The 20,234-nt window shown below is 45.5% G+C and overlaps 2 protein-coding genes across 7 annotated transcripts in view; one reads left to right on the forward strand and one right to left on the reverse strand.

Moving 5' to 3' along the window:
• POP1 (POP1 ribonuclease P/MRP subunit) overlaps positions 1-9,600 on the reverse strand; it is a 45,381-nt gene extending 35,781 nt beyond the window's left edge. Inside the window, exons 1-5 of one of the 6 annotated variants that reach the window (XM_075920316.1) lie at positions 9,454-9,587; positions 8,335-8,383; positions 6,629-6,774; positions 3,677-3,862; positions 1,443-1,618 (exon numbers count right to left, since the gene is read on the reverse strand). In XM_075920316.1, the coding sequence (XP_075776431.1) occupies positions 1,443-1,618; positions 3,677-3,862; positions 6,629-6,773 (507 nt within the window). In that variant the 5' untranslated portion in view covers position 6,774; positions 8,335-8,383; positions 9,454-9,587. Of the gene's footprint in view, positions 1-1,442; positions 1,619-3,676; positions 3,863-6,628; positions 6,775-8,309; positions 8,438-8,543; positions 8,814-9,453 lie in introns of those variants that run through there. The other 5 variants (XM_075920318.1, XM_075920317.1, XM_075920315.1 and 2 more) reach the window with 5 other exon arrangements.
• Positions 9,601-9,694: 94 nt separating this feature from the next.
• Positions 9,695-19,887, forward strand: RIDA (reactive intermediate imine deaminase A). The gene is made up of 6 exons (XM_075920319.1): positions 9,695-9,830; positions 11,485-11,590; positions 12,393-12,447; positions 13,966-14,034; positions 17,656-17,714; positions 18,905-19,887. The coding sequence occupies exons 1-6, from the start codon at positions 9,766-9,768 to the stop codon at positions 18,965-18,967; spliced, it is 417 nt and encodes a 138-aa protein (XP_075776434.1). The 5' UTR covers positions 9,695-9,765; the 3' UTR covers positions 18,968-19,887.
• Positions 19,888-20,234: the final 347 nt, after the last annotated feature.

Here is a 20,234-nt window from a genome sequence, read left to right on the forward strand (position 1 = left end):
CACAGAGCCAACACGCACAGGGAGCCTGCTTAAAAGCTGGCTCCCCACATGTATGGGCTCTCTCGCCTGTTGCCCTCACCATCTGTGCTGCTGCCTCTCTATCAGAGGCAGCAGCATGGAGGTGGGGGGGCAGGTGGATCTGGTGCTCGTGGGGAGCTGGCTTAAAAGCCAGCTCCTCACGAGCACTGACTCCCGCTTCCCCTCCACCCTTACTGCCTCTAATACAGAGGCAACAAGGGGTGGGAGGCCATGTAGTCAACAAGATTAACTGATAAGCCCAGGCTTATCAGTTAATCATGTAGTCGTCTACATGTTGACATCCCTAGAGAGAAATACATCATTTTACACATTTACAAAAGAGTAGCAGGCTTTGTTTTTTCACTCCAAGAACATGGGGTTAAAAATTAATTTTACTTACAGAAAATGAGTTTGATTACCTATTGTCCACATATCTGCACCAAAAAAATCAAAATATATCACACATTAATAACTATTTAGAGGCTTAAAAGATTGAGGATACTGAGAATCAACCCTCAAATGCACTAGAAGAGCTTAATAGAGTCCTGAACTGTTCATGACTGCTGGCAGTGTTTATTACACTTCAAGAGAATCTGCAGACAGGTGAACTTTAGGCTTTGCAAGTATATACTGGTCTCTACAGAGAAGCATCTCACAACTGTTAGCACCCATATGGGATGTCAGCAGTATATTTAAGAATACTGAGTGCCCTACTCCTTTTCCTAAAGATTTATGAACAGCCATATAACATTAAGTCATTATCTTTAAGGATAAACTGAAGACACTCTGACTTGTCAGAGGGGTCTCACGGATGTTTGATGACCAAGTCACTTTATTTGATTAAAAAGACATGGAACTGGATTATTTTACTTTTTGGTTCTAGTAGGAGCCAGTCTTAAAGTTTAAGTCTCCTAAAATACAAATTAAAGGCATAAGTCACATTAGGGGACACTGAAGGCCACATCATACAGCGTAATGCAACATAATATATTTGTACAACTATCTGTAATTTGAATAAAAAACTACTTGAAATTATATTCAGATTCCAGAATCTTGGCAGTAACAAGATCTTTTGATTTCAATACCAGTCAGTTTACCAAATACAGATTTGTTTAAACAATAACTGATTGCTTTAAAGTGATGGCTGATTAAATAAGTATTTTACTCCATCTAGTTAGCCTTACATTGCTCATAATATGCATTAAAAGTGATGGCTGATTAAATAAGTATTTTACTCCATCTAGTTAGCCTTACATTGCTCATAATATGCATTAAAAATACTTGGCTCAGCAGTGGCAGCAACAAGAAGTTTGAGGACTCATGCATACTCTAAAAGCAGGAAGCGTAAACTGACATAAGTTCTTAAAATTAACCAAAAGATGCAGCTGAGACAAGTCTTTAGACACCAAATGCTATAAGTGCACCTCTTTTTTGGCAATTTCACGGAGACGTCTAGGTAAGCGTTTAATATTGTGACTCATGGCTCGTCTTCGCATGTGCCTAGGCAGAGTCTGAAAGACTAACGAATTGGAAGACTTCTGTTTAACTGCCTTCAACATAGCACTGATTTCAGCAGCACGAGCTTGAGCAAAAGTAGATGCTGAAATGAAAAAAACATGAAGAGGTGATTTGATAGAAACAGTATTAAACAAGAGGCTCAACTTTTGTTTACTTTGATAACACATGTGACAACAGTTTGCACTTTTTAAACTGTGAAACTATGGAATTCTAGTATATTGCTGCTACAGTTCCCTACTGATTCCTACCATACTTACCAAGCAAAACAAAAGTTTACTATTTAAATAGTTTACCTTATTAGTGAAATATATTTAAGTTCCTATGGTATTCTCATGGTCTCAGCAGAAACCATTCACTCAGCACATGATTCTAAAGGCCTTTGAGTATTTTCCTTAGATCAAATCTAATTTAACTAAGAATATAATTTATATTATTTGTTTTGAGTGTTCAGACCCAAAAAAATACTACAGACGGAGAAAGCAAAAAGGGCAGCAATTATGATATTACAAAATGTTTAAAAATTCATTGACAACAATGATGCACAGATAACCGGTAAATCAGAGTGGAAAATCTGTGCTAAGTGTGTCAATTGATACAGTATCGCCAAATCATGTAAATTGGTGTGTATTATTTGTCCCTTTGCTTCCACATATGAAAGCTTTCATTAAAGAAAAATAGCATTGAATTTATGTGAACATAAGAACAGCTATACTGGGTCAGACTAAAGGTCCATCTGGCCCAGTATCCTGTCTGCCAACAGTGGCCAATGTCAGATGCCCCAGATAGAACGAACAGAACAGGTAATCATCAAGTGATGCATCCCATTTCCCAGCTTCTGGCAAATAGAGGGTAGGGACACCATTCCTGCACATCCTGGCTAATAAGCCAATGATGGACTTATTCTCGGCAAATGTATCTAGTTCTTTTTTGAACCCTGTATTAGTCTTAGCGTTCACATCATCTTCTTGCAAAAAGTTCCAAGGGTTGACTATGCATTGTGTGAAGAAATGCTTCCTTTTGTTTGTTTTAAACTTGTTGCCATTTATTTCATTTGGTTACCCTCAGTTCTTATGTTATGAGGCGTAAACAACACTTCTTTCCTTTTTCCACACTATGATTTCATAGACCTCTATCAGATCTCCTGTAAGAACATAAGAATGGCCATACTGGGCAGACCAAAGATTCATCTAGCACAGTATCCTGTCTTCCAACAGTTGCCAATGCTAGGTGCTTCCTGAGGGAATGAACAAAACAGGTAATCAACTGATCCCACCCATTACCCATTCCCAGCTTCTGACAAACAGAGGCTAGGGACACCATTCTTACCCATCCTGGCTAATAGCTATTGATGAACTTATTCTCCCATGAATTTATCTAGGCATTCTCCTCCTTGACAAATGTGTGGAGCATGAGCTGCTCATCATAAATACCATCTTTAGGCAAAGAAACACATTTAAGACCACCAACACCTCCTTGAATATGTTATAGTCAGAGCCCATTATGCATAGTTTACACCACAGTGAAAAACCAGTTGTACGTGTAGCTACATGTATCAACGTAAGGCTCCGGCTGCTGGGACCCTTTTCCTGCTGCTTTGGGTAAAGATTCCAGCAGCAGGGAGGAAGAGAGCAACATATATGGGGGAGCACAGCTTGGATAAGCAGGATACACAACCACAGAACGCAGGCATGTTCTTATTCTACTTGTCTAAGCAGCGCCTCACAGTCTACACTGCTGTTTATACCTGTGCTAAAGAACACGTAGCATATGTCCTCTAGATACTCCCCAAAGTGTACAGTACAGGCATATCTTAAAAATGTAGGTCCATTGTCAGCTTCCATTTTCCTAACCTACAGAAATCAGAATATATACACATCTTTGTAACTAAGTATGTTTACATCTACAATAATGAACACATGTGATTGAACAAAGATGCAGTGTTAGTTTCAGGCCAAATAATTTTTTTTTGGGTGGGGGGGGGGATGGACTGATAAAACAGACGTCCATAAGTGCATATCAAACTAAGGTCTCCGTTTTTCCAGATTTTACTACAATTTAGAAACAAAAACATGGATCTGAATTATCAGTCCATGGCTACTTCTAACAAAAATTTTATTGAACATTTCTCTAGGACACTTACCTGTTATGTATTTAGGCATTTCTTGAGAAACATTTTGGCGACCTCCTCTCCAACCTCCTCTTCCTCTCTCTTTTTCACTTCTATTTTGTCCCTTAGAAAAATATTGTTCATTCCTGTATGAAGGTCCAGGAGACTGATACGGATGTCTCTGCTGCTGATATCCCTGAGAACTCTCAGGATAGAGATCTGCTAGCATGTTGGTGGGTGGAAAAAAAGAAAACAAAAATACTATTAGAGTAGCCACGATAAACAAGCATAAAATAAAGGTGGTTTTTTTTAACATGTGATTAGATTTTGAATTGATTTAAATATAAAGTTAGCTACTCTATCAGTTTCTATTTTAAAGAAATCAACTATGGCTTAGAAGCATTCAAATATACATGAAAAATAAAATATTGAAGCACTTTGTGAAACCAATGCACTATGTATGAAGGCCTGCATTTATAACCCTAAAGGGAGCAGTAAAGTGCATTGCTCTGTTCAACAGCAAACCTACAGCAGATTAAGCAGCTGTTTTTACAACTTAAAATGAAGTCCGGCCCATTCTCTGGCCATATTAAATATGCCAGCATGGAACTTTCTGCCCAGTCCCATTGACTAAAATAGAATAGTTTTATTGGTACAAAATCAGTGTGCGCACAACGCATAAAGGAAATAAAATGGAAAACTGCAAGCAGATTCAAAACATTCCAGCCACTGCACAAAATAATTATTGATGGGTTTATCTGCATGCTCTATAGCAACTGGTTTACAAGCTATGACCATCCAAATTTCAAAATGAACTTCCTCTGCTGCTGAACTGATTGGAGGAAGGCACGAGGCACTGGGCAGACGTGTTTCCCATGGAATGAAGAGATTGAGGGGGAGGATGGGTGCACAGTGTTTCCTGACTCAGAAGGTCTGATGCTACAACTCACAGCACAGCCCGCAGAAGGGATGACTCATTGCTGGGGAGCTGACTAATACCATATCACCTCACAGGCCAGCGCTGCAATGCAGAGACAGGATGCCTAGGGTAACCTTGGTCCACAGCACCAGCATATGAAGTTTCAAAAGAAGGTGATAGGTGCAGCGGTCTGTGCTGATGGCTGATAATGTGAGATCCAGACATCTGACTGGATGAACTAGTATTTCATATAGCGAGTTCTAGAACAGGGATGTAAGTGACCAGTCGACTACCCGACAAGAAGTGACTTGACTAGTTGCTTCCCCCCGCCCCTTGCTGCCTCTATCAGAGAGAGGCAGCAGGGGCGGGGGAGAGCAGGAGCCAGTGCTGGGGGGAACCAGCTTAAAAGCCAGTTCCCTTAAAAGCACTGTTTGGAGGGGGGGGGCAGGCAGAGGCGTCACAGGGGACCAGGTGCAAGGTGGGAATTACCTGATTCCCAGCTTGCGCCCAGCTGGGCTCTTAACACATTTAAAAAGCAGATGCGCAGCAACGGGGATGGCGAGCGAGCTGGGACAGCTGAGCCCCAGCTCGCTCCCAGTTGCCCTGCTGTGCTCTAAATATGTTTAAAAAGCAGAACCACAGTAGGATTGGCTCCCAGGCTGGGAGGTAACCCCACTGTGACTCTGCAGTTTTCTCCCCTAATCAATGGAAATTCCGTCAACTACTCAATTAGCTGATTTCCCACAATTGAACATCTCTATTCTAGAAAGACAAATGAATAGTATTTTCCCTTAAACTCATGATTGCGTTCTACGTACATTATCAAGTTTCCTCACTTAAGCTATAGAGATATACAAAGGTATTTATCTAGGTTCTTTTATCCACTCTAAATATATTGCACAGCTGTGTTTGTTAAAAGTACTTGTATTTCACATATGTAATATTTTATTATTTTTAAGAAAGGTATTAATTTTGTGCAACAACCTAAATCACGTTTTTTACACGGCAGATCTTATTATTTTCGATAATAGGTGTCTAAAATTAGGATCCTAAGACACAGGTGCACAAATAAGCAACTTGATTTTTCAGGTGAACTAATCAAACAATAGCATCCACTGAACGTTTCAATATGCCTTCAGCAAGGCTTCAAGAGATTCACTTTAGGTATTCAATTTTGAAAATCTTGGCTATGGTTTTAAGTGCATCTTAGATCTCAATGATTCAGAATTGAGTGCTTTAAGCACTGTGCCCCAGCAGCGGATTTAGGGCAGGGCGAGCGGGGCGACTACCCCGGGCCCTGTGCTTCCCGAGGCCCCGCACATGCGCCTTGGCACCACGGCGCATGCGCTGTGTCAAGGGGGGGCCCCGTGAAATTTTGCTGCCCTGGGCCCCGCGGCACTCTCATCCACCCCTGCTGTGCCCCACGATCATTTAATTACATCACAAACATCCCTCTTACAATTAGCTGCCTCCAAAAAGACCTAGCAATAGAGCTTCAAGGAATCAAGAACGAGGAATGTTAAGACGACACCTACAACTTGAAACCTAGACAGTTTCTAAAGAAGATTAGATGTTGCTTCAGGTACTACAGCTGACCATAAGTCCTTCTACTAAGTTCTGTGGTTTTACAATCATAGTATCCTTTTTTGAAGAAGTGCTTCTCTCTTTGCTATGTAAAAGGCCTATCTATACAAACAGGAACATGTAGAAGCAACAAAGCCAACTAAACACCACAAAATGAAAGAGAAGTAATTTTTTATTCAGATCTAGTTTTAGTAAGCTTATGTGATCCTTTTAAGAAGCAGTCCATTTAAAAAGAAAAAAGAAAGAACTGACACTAAGGTCATGGCATCTCTTAAAGTGCAAAAAACCTTGCAAGAGCTGGTCCTAAAAATGTTATGCTATCAGTTCATCTCTTTATGAACACTTAATTTACCTACATAGGTGATGAGAGGAAGAAGTGCCATTGGTTCCAAAGCATTAAACCCTGACCCAAAAGACAAGAGTGGGGAAAAAGATTATTTGTATTCAATAAATGTTGAAAATGAAATTCACACATCTCAGACCTTGTTTTGGAGTTTGAAAAGATCTACTTCCACCATTATGGTGCTGTATTCCACTATGACATGGTCCATAATCAGAAGATAAGGTGACACTGGAAGGCTGATTTCTCATTTTCTTGGCACGTTTCTTCTCTCTTGCATTAGACATTCTGGGGAAAAAAAGACCATCAGTACATGTACTCTTCTTCCACGTGGCCTTTTCTACACACTCAAATTGTACCTATACACCAGTACAATTAAGAGGTACAAGTTCCCCACATATTGCTGCAGTTCTATTAGTATAAAGGTGTTTTACGCTGTAACAACTAATCCAGTAGGTCAGGAGAAGAGCAAAAGGTTACAGTAGTACAGGCAGTCCCCGGGTTACGTACAAGATAGGGACTGTAGGTTTGTTCTTAAGTTGAATCTGTATGTAAGTCGGAACTAGCTTCCAGATTCAGCCGCTGCTGAAACTGACCGCCAGTTCTGACTTACATACAGATTCAACTTAAGAACCCCAAGTCAGCTGCTGCTGAAACTGATCAGCAGCTGATTCCAGGAAGCCCGGGGCAGAGCAACTGTGCCTCGGGCTTCCTGTAGTCAGCGCTGGTCAGTTTCAGCAACGGCTGAGTTGGGGACGTCTGGGGCAGAGCAGCTGGGGTGCTGCTGGGTTGCTCCAGTAGCACCGCTCCTCAGCGCTACTGGACCAACCCAGCAGCACCCCAGCTGCTCTGCCCCAGGAGTCCTGATTCAGCCGCTGCTGAAACTGACCAGCAGCGGCTGAATCAGGACGCCTGGGGCAGAGCAGTTGGGGTGCTGCCGGGTTGGTCCAGTAGTGCCCAGAGCGGCGCTGCGGGACCAACCGGCAGCGCCCCAGCTGCTCTGCTCCAAGGTCCACAACAAAAGCCTGGTCTGCTGGGGGGGGCGGGCACACTAGCTGCGCCCCCCCCAGCAGACCAGGGACACAGGGAGCAAAGTGGCAGCGGAGGAGGGGGGGGTGCCTCGCCTCTGAGGCTTTGCTCTGGCGCCGGACCGCTTTGCTCCCGGTGCCCCTGGTTTGCTGGAGACGGTCCCCAGCAGACCAGGGGCACCGGGAGCAAACCCGCAGCCGCGGCGGGGTCCCCGCGCTTCTGAGGCTTTGCTAGAGCAAAGCCTCAGAAGCGCGGGACCCCCCGCGGCTGCGGGTTTGCTCCCGGCGCCTCTGGTCTGCTGGAGACGGTCCCCAGCAGACCAGGGGCACCAGGAGCAGCTTTTCTCGCCCGCTGACCGCTGCCTGTGAGCTCCGGGGCGAGAAAGCCCCGTTCGTAGGTGCGGATCCGACATAAGTCGGATCCGCGTAAGTCGGGGACTGACTGTATAAATAAGCTTTGCAGAATTCAATGTTAGCTTAATTTCAACAGGTGTTAGTTTTTAAACATTTTTAGTTTGTATCAATTTAAATTTTCAGTTCCACAAAGTTATGGGGGGACTCCAATTCAATGAGAGTAAATGACAAGATTCCAAATGTTAAAGCTTTGTAACCATTAGAAGACAAAATCAACATCACATGGCAAAATATACCAAGTAAATATTCTTAAATCAAATTAAGTTATCATGCATCATTTTTCTAACTTTTGCTATCTATAAATTTCAGTTATCAATGGAAATGTTGCCCGTGTGTGTTAAAATCAATACTTACTGACATTTACAGATAAAAAAAACTAACCTTGCCAAACTTAGATGTAACACACCTTTAGAGAGAAATGCAGCTGCATCAGAAGCTGGATCAATTAGCAAGATCTAGCAGAATAGTTTTATTGGTACAAAATCAGTGTGCACAGAAGGCATAAAGGACTAGAGAAATAAAATGGAAAACTGCAAGCAGTCTCAAAACAATCCAGCCACGGCACAAAATAATTATTGACGGGTTTGTCTGCATGCTCTATAACAACTGGCTTACAAGCTATGACCATCCAAACCGAACTTCCTCTGCTGCTGAACGGGTTGGAGCACGGCACGCGGCAGGTGCGTTTCCCCTGGAGTGAGGAGGCCGGGGGAGGAGGGGTGCACGGCGTGTCCTGACTCGGCGGGTCTCATGCTACAACTCAGCACAGCCGGCGGGCGCGAGGACTCGCTGCTGGGGAGCTGTACTGCCGCATCCCACAGGCCAGCGCTGCAATGCAGGGACAGGGCGCCCAGGGTGCACAGCGGGGGGGAGAGTCCCCCCCAGGCACGGCGGGGGAGGGGGCGGGGGAGGGAGAGTCCCCCCCCAGGCACGGCGGGGGAGGGGGCGGGGGAGGGAGAGTCCCCCCCCAGGCACGGCGGGGGAGGGGGCGGGGGAGGGAGAGTCCCCCCCCAGGCACGGCGGAGGAGGGGGCGGGGGAGGGAGAGTCCCCCCCCAGGCACGGCGGAGGAGGGGGCGGGGGAGGGAGAGTCCCCCCCCAGGCACGGCGGGGGAGGGGGCGGGGGAGGGAGAGTCCCCCCCCAGGCACGGCGGGGAGGGGGAGGGAGAGTCCCCCCCCCAGGCACGGCGGGGAGGGGGCGGGGGAGGGAGAGTCCCCCCCCCCCCAGGCACGGCGGGGAGGGGGCGGGGGAGGGAGAGTCCCCCCCCCCAGGCACGGCGGGGAGGGGGCGGGGGAGGGAGAGTCCCCCCCCCCCAGGCACGGCGGGGAGGGGGCGGGGGAGGGAGAGTCCCCCCCCCCAGGCACGGCGGGGAGGGAGCGGGGGAGGGAGAGTCCCCCCCCCCAGGCACGGCGGGGAGGGAGCGGGGGAGGGAGAGTCCCCCCCCCCAGGCACGGCGGGGAGGGGGCGGGGGAGGGAGAGTCCCCCCAGGCACAGCGGGGGGAGGGGCAGGCACGCCCGGGCGGTACCTGGCAGCGGGGCCGCCCCGCGTGGGAGCAGCCTCCTTTGGCCTCTGTCCCTGTCCCCGGCGGCGCGCGGCTCCCTCGGCCTCGCTCCCAGCCGCAGCAGCCCGGTCGTACCCGCCTCCAGCCCCTAGCGCCGCATCTCCCAGCATCCTCCCCGGGAGGGCCCCCCCCCCCCCGGTCCTCTAAGGGAGCATGCGCAGTTCGGGGCTGTGCACACACGTGGGCGGGGCTGGACTCCTCCGCTCCCAGAGCGAGACGGGCAGCCGGTCCGCAGGCAGCGCAGCGCGGGGTCCCCGGCGCGTGACGCAGGCAGCCATGGCCACCCTGATCCGGAGAATCATCAGCACCCCCGGGGCGCCGGCCGCCATGGGCCCCTACAGGTAACGCGCCGGCGGGAGACTCGCTCTGCCTGGTGCTGCAGCCGGCAGGGGCAGGAGTCCGGCGCGGGGCCGTAGACTGGCCCAGGCAGAACTTACTGGGGGGGCCGCGGCAACACAGGGGACAACGTGGAGGAACTTCCCATTTAGTCTGGCGGCCCGTGAGCCTTGCAGAAGAAGTGGGACTTTAGGGTGGACTTGAAGGAGAAGATGAAGACTTCGTGATCTGGGCTAAAGACACAATTCGGCCCCTTGGGAGGTGTGGGAAGGGAACAGACACGGAGATGGGGAAATGACAGCAGATATTTTGCAATGAGGAAAATGTCCACAATATTATTGGAAATTCATTATTTTTAATTATCACTGAATATATGTTAATTGTGCCTGTGGCTGCGTAATGATAGGTTTATCTGCCTGCATTATGAAATTCTGTTTTCAGTCTCTTTATGAGAGTGAATACAAGCATTATTACTGGGCAGTCCTATTTCAGTAAATCTTTTGGCATTTACATAATGTTTTGCGGTGGGCTTTGAAGTCTTTAATTGCATGCTTGCTGTCCGAAATAACTGGGTGCTGTGCCAGCAGCCTTATATTCTGTGGCAATCAAAATATGCTGAATTTGCTGAGACTGGAGCATAAATCCCATCAGCACACTTCAGCAATAAAGCCAGAGAGCAGGTGTGCAGAATTTGCATTCATGACTGTAATCAACTTAAAGCTGATTTGTCAAGCAATGGCCAACTAGTGACTAAAAATGTGGATTTAATTTACTGTATTAGATTTCTGTTGAATATTAAAAGCATGTCTTTTTAAAGCTCCTAGGACACCAACATTAGCAAGCCCATGCAATCTGATAATAAATAAAAATAATGCGGGAAGTTCCCATAAGTCTTCCATGGTCTGTGTGTTTTTTGGAATGACCCAGTCCTAACAATTACATATTGCAGTCATGTGGCTTTAAATAATCAAAACCCTTGGTGGTATGTCCAGTAAAAAATAAAAAGCTATCAGCTGCCAGGGCTTAGTCTACTTTTTTTGTAAATCTGTGGCTTGTCATTTTATTTGTATTTTTGGTATCTATTAGAGATGTTAGCATGTAGGCAATTACTTGATTAACTAATAAGTCTGGTCTTATTGGTTAACCATAATGATCACACACACACACACACACACACACCTCTATATCGGCAGGGAAGGGGGGAGTAGGAAGCCGATACATGACACGAGCTCTGTAAGAACATTTATAATGCTTTTTCATTTATAGATCTCAAAACTTCTGACAAAGAAAGCATTATCGCCATTTTCAACTGAGACACGAAGACTCCAGCCACGTAGAGCCCTTCATAGGTAGAGGGCTGCTTCAGCCTCACAGGACTTGCAGGCAGCCCCAGTCCATAGTGGAGGGGGAGGCTGGCCTGGCTGGGCCATGGTGGGCAGGTGTCTGCTCCAGCCCAGCTGGGCTAGAGTGGCATCCCCGCTTGCTCTATTTACTTTAACTGGTTAAACATAACATTTAACCAGTTAACTAATTAAATGGGATTTTACGTCCCTGATTTCCACAAGGGGCTTGCTCAAAATAGTGTATAGTTCTGAGTGGTTGGATGGAAATGAGATTTTTCGGGATGAGCTGTAAATATATGTATGGCTTATATTGCAGTCAAGCAGTACTGATTGATCGGACAATGTATATCGCAGGACAGCTAGGCATAGATCCTAGAAGTGGTCAGCTTGTACCTGGAGGGGCAAAAGAAGAGGCTAAACAGGTAAGAAGTTATCATAAGTCTCTTAACAATACATTTTAATACTTGAGTGACTTAGTATTTGGCCTGTATTTAGTCGCTAGAGCTATTCACCGAGAACAGAGAAGCCCAAATATGAAGGCTGCAGTGTTGGAGATCATTCTACATAGCAATCCAGGAAGCAGTGGGGAGGGATAAAGTAGCTGAAAATGCCTCCTCCTCAGTCCCCACCAGAAATAATGTAAGGGTGAGGAGGAAAATAGTGAGAAATCCTCATTTCCGGAATCGGGGGGGGAAATGTGCTTTAAATTTAATTGGACAATTACTTACTGTTTTCAGTATTGTATTCTGAAGAAGAGTTCTGAAGCTCAAAAGCTTAGCCCGTCCACCAGCAGAAGCTGGTCCAATAAAAGATATTATCTCACTTACCTTGTTATTCATTAGACACTTATGACAAAGATTAAGCCTCAATCCAGACCCCAGGAAGGGGATCTCAATACAAATCCTAGCAGCTAGGAGGGCCAGATGGCTTACTTGTCAAGCCATTGCTTCTGGACCTTGTTCTTTTGCAGTGGGGAACTTTTCATCTTATGTATGTGGCTTTTTGTGATTTAAATCAAGGAATAAAAATAGAAGGCCTGCTGGAAGCACAGTCACTACGTGAGATGATTTGTAGCCTACCTTTCTTTTCACTTGTCTAATGAAAAGGTTGGCTGCTATCTGAGGTTGTCTGGAGTAAACTTTGATAGCTACAGTTTGAGGTGCTGGTATGTAGAGAAGCCATAGCTTAATGTCAGTACCTCAAGACTGCTTTTCTTTTCAATAGGCTCTAAAAAATATAGGGGAAATCCTGAAAGCTGCAGGCTGTGACTACACCAATGGTGAGTGCCTACATAATAGAGATGTCCAAGTATTTAATTTAGAGAAGAAAACAATGTGACTTTCTAAAGGGGGTCTTGTTAGATATGCAGTTGGTGATTATAGCTGTGTGATAGAAAAGAAAATATGATTCCAGGCCCAAGGATTTTAAAATTGAAAAAGACAATCCAGGGAAACTCAGGGAAATACTTTTTTTTTTTTAATTTGAGACGTGTATGCTTAGCTGACTTGCCCCAAACTACTGGCTAGTGATACTATTGTTTTCAGCCTCATCTGTGCAGCTGGCACTTTCATCATCTTGTCCTCTAACCCAGAGCTGGTCTACAGGAACTGGGATGAGATTCAGAATGGTATTTAGATGCCTATTTCCCTTTGGCTTCAAGGTGCCTAAATACCTTTGTATATTCCACACCTGGGGCTTACAGTGCCAGTTACTGCCCACACCAGGGCTATGTCTACACTGGCGGCTTCTTGCGCAAGAATATCTTGCACAAGGGTTCTTGTGCAAGAAGTCTTGCGCAATAAAACATCCACACTGCCATGTGCAGGCCGTGCTTTTGTGCAAAAGCGCCCATGGCAGTGTGGACGCTCTCTTGTGCAAGAAAGCTCTGATGGCCATTTTAACCATAGGGCTTTCTTGCACAAGAAATCCCTGCTGAGCCTCCACACTGCCCTCTTGCGCAAGAGCTCCTTTGCAAGAGGGCTTACACCTGTTAATAAAGAGCATAGCTCTTGCGCAAGAAGCCCTCTTATCACTCCATACTGTAAATCTTCTTGTGCAAGAGCCGGTGGGCAGTGTGGATGCGCTGCTGATTGTTGCACAATATCGGCCATACTTGCACAAGAAGCCGCCAGTGTAGCCATAGCCTAATGTTATAACGAGTGGTCCTGTGGCACCGTAGAGACTAACCAAAATATATGGGATCATGAGCTTTCTTGGACAAAACCCACTTTATCATATTAATTGGAGTGGAAGTTATAACAGTGGAGTTGAAGCTCACATTAGCAGTGGAAAGGGCAGAGGGGGGAGAAGCTTAAAAGAGTAACAAAATCATAGCAGAGACAAAGCCTTGGAAAGGCAGTGGTTGGGGGTTTAGTAACAGGTGTGTGTTTCATAGAAGAAATGAGAATTTCAGTGCCAAGATTTTCAGAGCTGCTGTAGGGATACACGGTCCCCATTAATTTCCTGTGGGTGTCATTGAAAATCTCAACTTCAAAGCATGAAGTGAGTCTGTAAGTAATGCTTTGAAAATTCCTGATGCTGTGCTTAGGAAAAAAAACTTTATGAAAGCAGTAGTGAAGTGTCCTGAAGCTCAGCATGTACTGTTTCTAAAATGTCATTATCTAGTGTAATAAATTGGTATGAGTGGATCTAACTTCATTTTTATTTTAACAATAGAGGTAAGTGTTTGGAATGGGTGGGGTTTGTCACTTGAGGTAAAATTAAATAAGAAATATTAAAGGAATACACTGGGATTTTCATGCCGCATATATAATAGCTGCATTTATGTAATTTTTAGTTGTAAAGACTACTGTGTTGATGGCTGACATGAAGGATTTCAGTGATATTAATGAAAGCTACAAACAGTGTAAGTGGATGTTTTATTTCCATTTTGGCAGTATTTTGTACCGTTTTATTACTCAATAGGAGACCATCTATTTTGACAGCATACTCAGATTTTTTTTTAATCTCTTCCTTTCTCCATTTACTGTGCTTTTAATAGTCCCATATATAAAAAAGCATGGAATTTTAATCATATTCATAGCCCATGTTACACAAATCATAGGGCACATGATAGTATCATTATAGCAGAGCCACAAAACTTGGTGTATCAGCATTTATCTGATGCTGCTATATTATAAGGATGTTAAGGACTAGTCAATTCCCCCCTTATCAGAGGCAGCAAAGGGAGAGAAAGAGGATGCTTCAAAGAGACAGCGTCTCACAGCTGAGCCCGGGCTCAGCTGTGCAGGGCTGCCCCTTTGAAATGCCAAGGAGGTGTTCGGGCAGCGCTGCACAGCTGATCCCGGTGAGTCAGCTGGAGAGTCCACAGCTGGTCCTGGATTCCACTGAAATGCCTTCAATCTGCATTTCAAATCCACAGCGCAGCATGGAGACCAGAGTCAGCGGGGGACTCTGAGTCTATGCTCCATGCTGCACTGCGGGGGCTCTTGTACATTTTAAAGGAGGAATGTGGAAGTGCCTTATCGACTAGTTCCATCGACTATTTGACTAGTCAATTAACCGATATTTAACATCCTTACCATATTACTTCATCCCTCAGTGATGCCAATCTCCCAATTTACATGTCTTCTATGCTTGTAGAATCCCCCACAGGGGTACAGCTTTACCAAAAGTGGGTGAAATTGGAAATGTATACTTACTGCCACAACAGATGCATCACAATGGACAATTTCACTCTGGAACTCGCTCAGATAGTTAGCTGATATGGCATCTGTCTTTACCAGTTTGACAACTGTAAATCCAGAAACAAAATTAAGTACTCACTAACATTGTGGTATTCTAACACCCTGTACATAAATTTGGCGTTTATAAAGTCAACAAGATAAAAAATAATAGTCCTTGCATCCCACTTTGAACTTTAGCTAATTCTTCTTATAATACCACTCTGAGACGTGCAAATACATTGCCTGTGATATAAACTTGTAAAGAGGGGCTCCCTCAGAACAGAAATCTCAGTTCAGTGTGGTTGAATAGTAAGTAAGAACATTTTATGTTGTTAGATTTCTCTCTCTCTCAACAACTTGGAATCCGTGAAAGACTGTGTATCCAAAAGGAGAGATGGGGACCATGTCTTGTACTAAATGAGAATTAGCAGTCTTTGAGCATAGTCTAGATGCTTACCAGAGCGTGAAATGGTATGCCTCTTAAACACCACAAAGACTAGTAAAAATCAGACATTTTGTATTGGTGGACTTATGGGGCCAAATTTACAATTCTGCATGCACACGCACATTTTATTTTCCCTAATGTTATGCTGTTGTAGGCATCCTACAGATTAATAATTTGCTGCGTTGTCCAGAGTTGTGTAGTTTTTATTTATTGCTATCTTGGAACAATCATTTGAATTCTTCAGTGGGATGCTGGCTGGTTAGTACTTGTATTACAGATAACTAGGGTGCAGTGCCCCCTGCTTGCTATGCTCACCAACCCCTGGACTCGGGATAGGCAGCCCCAGCTCTTCCCTGGCTGCTGCGGAGGACTGGGCTAGGGCATGGCAGCCCCAGCCTGCCTCTTCCTCCTCCTTCCCCCTGCAGCCGTCAGGCAGGGCGAGTCCAGACCCAGCGCCCCATCTGCCCCTGGTTAGGCAGGGCTCTGCCTCCTCCCCCTGTCCACAACCTACTTCAGTTTGATCCCCCTACCTCCATTACTGCACTCACCATTCTCCCTGACCCCACCCTCTCCCCACCCCACACTGCCTGTCTCTACCCCGACCTCCTTCCTCCATTCCTACACCCCCATCCTTCCTTAACCCCTCCCCCTCTGCAGCCAGACTCTACCCATCCCCCTGCCTCCATTCCTATATTGGCCTAACCCCCACCTTCCTTCCTCCCATGAATTCGTCGAGCTGCACCCCTCCCTCCCAGGAGCACCTCTGAATCAGGCAGCACAGCCCCAACCACTGCAGCAGGAGCCCACCCCCAGCCCAGCCTTTCTGCATGGGCCTGTTGGGGCAGCTTTGCTCGGTGGCAAGCCTAGGGAGCCCAGACTGCAGAGCGGCTGCTCCAGAGAGCTGGGGAAATGGCCACAATGCAAAACCTGCCCAGCTCGCTGCCGGCCTGGGAGAGCTCACCTGAGGCTGGGCCACATGGGCCTGGCAGACAAGGGGCAAGGCCCAGAGGCAGGCAGACATGGAGGAGGCACGTGGGCATGGAGCTCTTGGGAGAGCATGCCTGAGTCTGTGCCACACAGAACCAAGGCAAGCGGGGGGTGAGGCCCAGAGGCAGGCAGATGCTGGTCCGGGGGAGTGCAGAGCAATGTGCTGATGTCACTCTATCGTCATGCAGGAAAAGTTGTCTTTAATATATAGAGAGATACCATTCTTGTTTGAGAAAATAAGGGTTAGGTGGTAAAATCTAGAGTGCATTGAGATGTTGGATTAAGCCTTTAAGAATTCTGTATTTTAAAACATGAACATGGCACCCTGAGTACTTAGCTATGTAATCCAAATACGTGTTGACTGAATTTTCAATCAAGAGCAGCTTTTGGCTTCAAGTAACTATTTTCTCACATGGCATGCCTTGTTTCTGATTCTGAAGTAGTCTCTCTTTTGTATGTCAAAATGCAATTCCATGGTACAGCATGCAGAACAGTTCAATAGCTAGTTACTCATTACCACATGCCCATGTACCAGTAATTCATTAACATATTTGCTCTTTCAATGTAATGTATTAACCTGATTCAATAACAAGACCTTTAATCAGCTGCTGATCATAGAATTAAAACTCACTGGTAAAAACTGTCTACAACAGCTGTATTCACACAGCATTATACCTTACTCAGATCTTTTACTCTATTAGCTAGATATCCTCAAGCTAGGAATTTAATCGTGGAATTCAGTTAAACTGCCAGGAGTGCTCTCCGTTGACCCTGGTGCTGCGTAGGGCTGGCTCCTTGCCATTAGGAATGAAAAAGCCACCCAGAATAGTTAACCAGCTGTGAGTGCAGCCCCAGCCTCTGCTTGCCACAACTGCGGGTGGGGGGGCTGCCAAACCCCTGCTGGTTGGGCCACTGTGGAGGGAGGGGAGACTCCAGTTAACCAATAAGCATATACCTTACCAGCTATCTGGTTAACCTGTAGCATCCCTACTTGCCATACTCCTCCTCCTTTGGCCAGGGCTCCTTTGCTTTGCTCATCTGAATGTAAGAGCCCCCACATCAACTCTGTCTCTAGAAGATCACCCAAATGCTGTACAGACCTTTGCTGGGGCAGTTATGCTGGTGTTTAGGACCATGCCATGTCAGTGATAAACAGTGGCTGCATCATACCAGAGACTCAGATCTATGTATTTTTGTTCCTTCATGCAGAAGTAAATTAGTGAAATTGTATAAGGCCAAAAATCAGCAATTTGTTTCATACCTATTTAACTGTCAACATCCTACTGTGTATTTGTATCGTTATAGATAATTCTGAACTGTGATTTTAGGGAAAGTTAAATTAGTCATCCATTTTTCTTTTAAATTGTAGTTTTCTGTGGGAATGTCTTACCAGCCAGAGCAGCCTACCAGGTTGTTAGTTTGCCAAAAGTGAGTGTTATGGTTTTTTTTCCTTCTATAAAGATCTATTTTCCTCTAACTTCTTGCAACTGAAGGATCTTCATTCATAGCTAACTTCTCTAGATAGTTTTTTTAGTTAAATTATGTAATTTCTCTGTCATGAACACATGAGCATCTGCATACTAGGGATATTAAAATGAGGTTATTTTACTAATCAAGTAGTCAATAGAATTTTTACTGACTATTTGATTAGTCGATAAGGGAAGGCAGCTGGCTTGGGCCAGGACCAAGCCCCACTGCGGCTCTGCAATTTAAAGGTGTAGGAGCCTGCCCTCCCCACCCAGCTCCTACTGCGTTTTAAGTTGCAGAGGTGTTTGGTCCCAAGCCCTGAGGGAGCAGAGACTGAGCTGGGCTGCTTACCTACCTGGCTCCTATTACATTTAGGAGCTGGGTGGGCAGACAACCCTGCTCAGTCCTTGCTCCCGGTGGTCCGGGACCAAACCTGGCTGCAGCTCTGCAATTTAAAAGGCAGTAGGAGTTGGGGGGCAGTCTGCGTGGCTCCTACTGACTCTTAAATTGCAGAGCCACAGCGGGGTTTGGTCTCAGCATGAACCAGGACTGAGCTGGGCTCCTTGCCCAGCCAGCAGCAGCCCTTGTCTGCTGGAGGTCCCAGCAGGGAGTTAGGACCACCTGCGGACAGGGGCTGCTGCTGGAGCAGCTTCCTGTCCATCCAATGCTGCTGCCTCTGATAGAGGCAGCGGCGGGCTGGGGGGAGACAAAAAGCATAGCAGAGATGGTGCTGGGGGGAACTGGCTTTTAAGACCGCTCTCCTCCTCCACTGCCTCTGATATAGAGGCAGCAAGGGGGGAGGAAATGAGAGTGGTCAACTCAACTACCCAGTAAGCCGAGGCTTATCGGATAATTGACTGATCAACTGCTCTTTTACATCTCTAGTTCATACCACACACAAAGTATTGAAATATTGAAGGGGAGGAAACATTTCTCCAGGGATAAGGGATTATTCTATGTAGAAGAATGATTAAAAGAAAGCCTTCACCATTTTCATTAACACTGCTTAAGAAATTACTTTAAAAAAAAAATCTTAATTTGTAATAGCAAATCTGTGGCTTTCTAAGGTGTGTGGGTTTCCTAAAAGGTACTATGCTTAATAACATGTAAAAGTAGTAAATTCCTGTTCTGTTCAACATTTTTCCCCACAGGACGCACAAGTTGAGATTGAAGCTGTCGCTGTCCAGGGACCAATCCAAGACGCATCAGCATGACTATAAATGTAGTACTCTGATACACTACTAGTTGTGTCAGAGGTGTAGGCCCTCTTCCTGCAATTGGCTGCCTGCAGGCTCACCCTCATGGAAGCTCCATGTTGATGCGCCTGTGCACCCTCAACTGCAAGATGTGGGACCTTACATTCCCTGAAACCCCAATCGTGTAATGAACTTTGTGCAGGTAGATCCCTGTGCCATGGGTAGCCCCACTGACATCAGTGGGGCTCTGGTGGTTTCAGTGTTTGCCTGTGCTCATTGCAGGACAGGGGCCTTGGTCTGTAACAATAACTGGCTATTGTTGCCTTCATTTTAAAAAAAAAAAAAGGTTGTATCAGGTAAGATTATCCAATAACGAACAAATTCGAAGTACATGGAGGCAGGGAATTGCATAGGTGGGGACTTGCAGAGCTGACAGCATATGATATCACCTTTAGAAATCCTGCTAGCGCTCTAGCTATAAATCATAAGACCTGGGTTTTAATACATCACTTAATGTTTTTATAAATAAGGTGGAATTCATGTATTTCTAATTCTAGAAAACCTGATTTGCTGCAGCACATAGGAATCCACTATATAAGGTTTGAGCACCTAAGTGTTTAGATACTGGGCCTACATAGCCAATCCTGATTTACCTTAATTTTCTCTGAAGAGTCACTTCTAACACACACAACTTTGCAGAAGTGTAACTCATATAAATCAGTTAAAAAATAATATTTTGAATTTTAGCATAGCTTCAAGTATCTGAAAACCTACAAATACAATTTTGAATTACTTTGTCATTAATTTTAGACAATTGGACACATTCTAGCTTTTGGAAAAATATGTAGTGTCTAATGGGACTTAATCATAATTGCATATATTAAATATGATGCTAGTCTGATTTTGGGAATAAACCAACTTTTTCATTTAAAAATAAATGCTTCTCTTTGTTTGAAAAGATGTCTCAGAGATGTACTGCCTGTCTCCAGCACGTCTACAGATAAGTTGCTGAAACATCTGTCCCTTTCACTGCCACCCCATGCTGCTCATACAGTTGGGCACTAATGATATTGCTGGGTCTCACTCTCACAGATAAGCAGCAACTACAGGACTCAGACTTGGGATGAAGAAGTCAGAAGTACAGGTCTCATCCAGCTCCAGATTGAAGTTAATGGTGCTGTGGCAGGGTCCTTGCTCAGGCCCCTTGCCTTGGGTCCACAAATCAGCCACAGACCCTTTCTGGTGCAGTCACCTGTGCCTTTTATTGCCAGCTTCCCACCACCTC

Source organism: Pelodiscus sinensis, chromosome 2 (genome assembly GCF_049634645.1).
Source record: "Pelodiscus sinensis isolate JC-2024 chromosome 2, ASM4963464v1, whole genome shotgun sequence".
Classification (NCBI taxonomy): Eukaryota; Metazoa; Chordata; order Testudines; family Trionychidae; genus Pelodiscus; species Pelodiscus sinensis.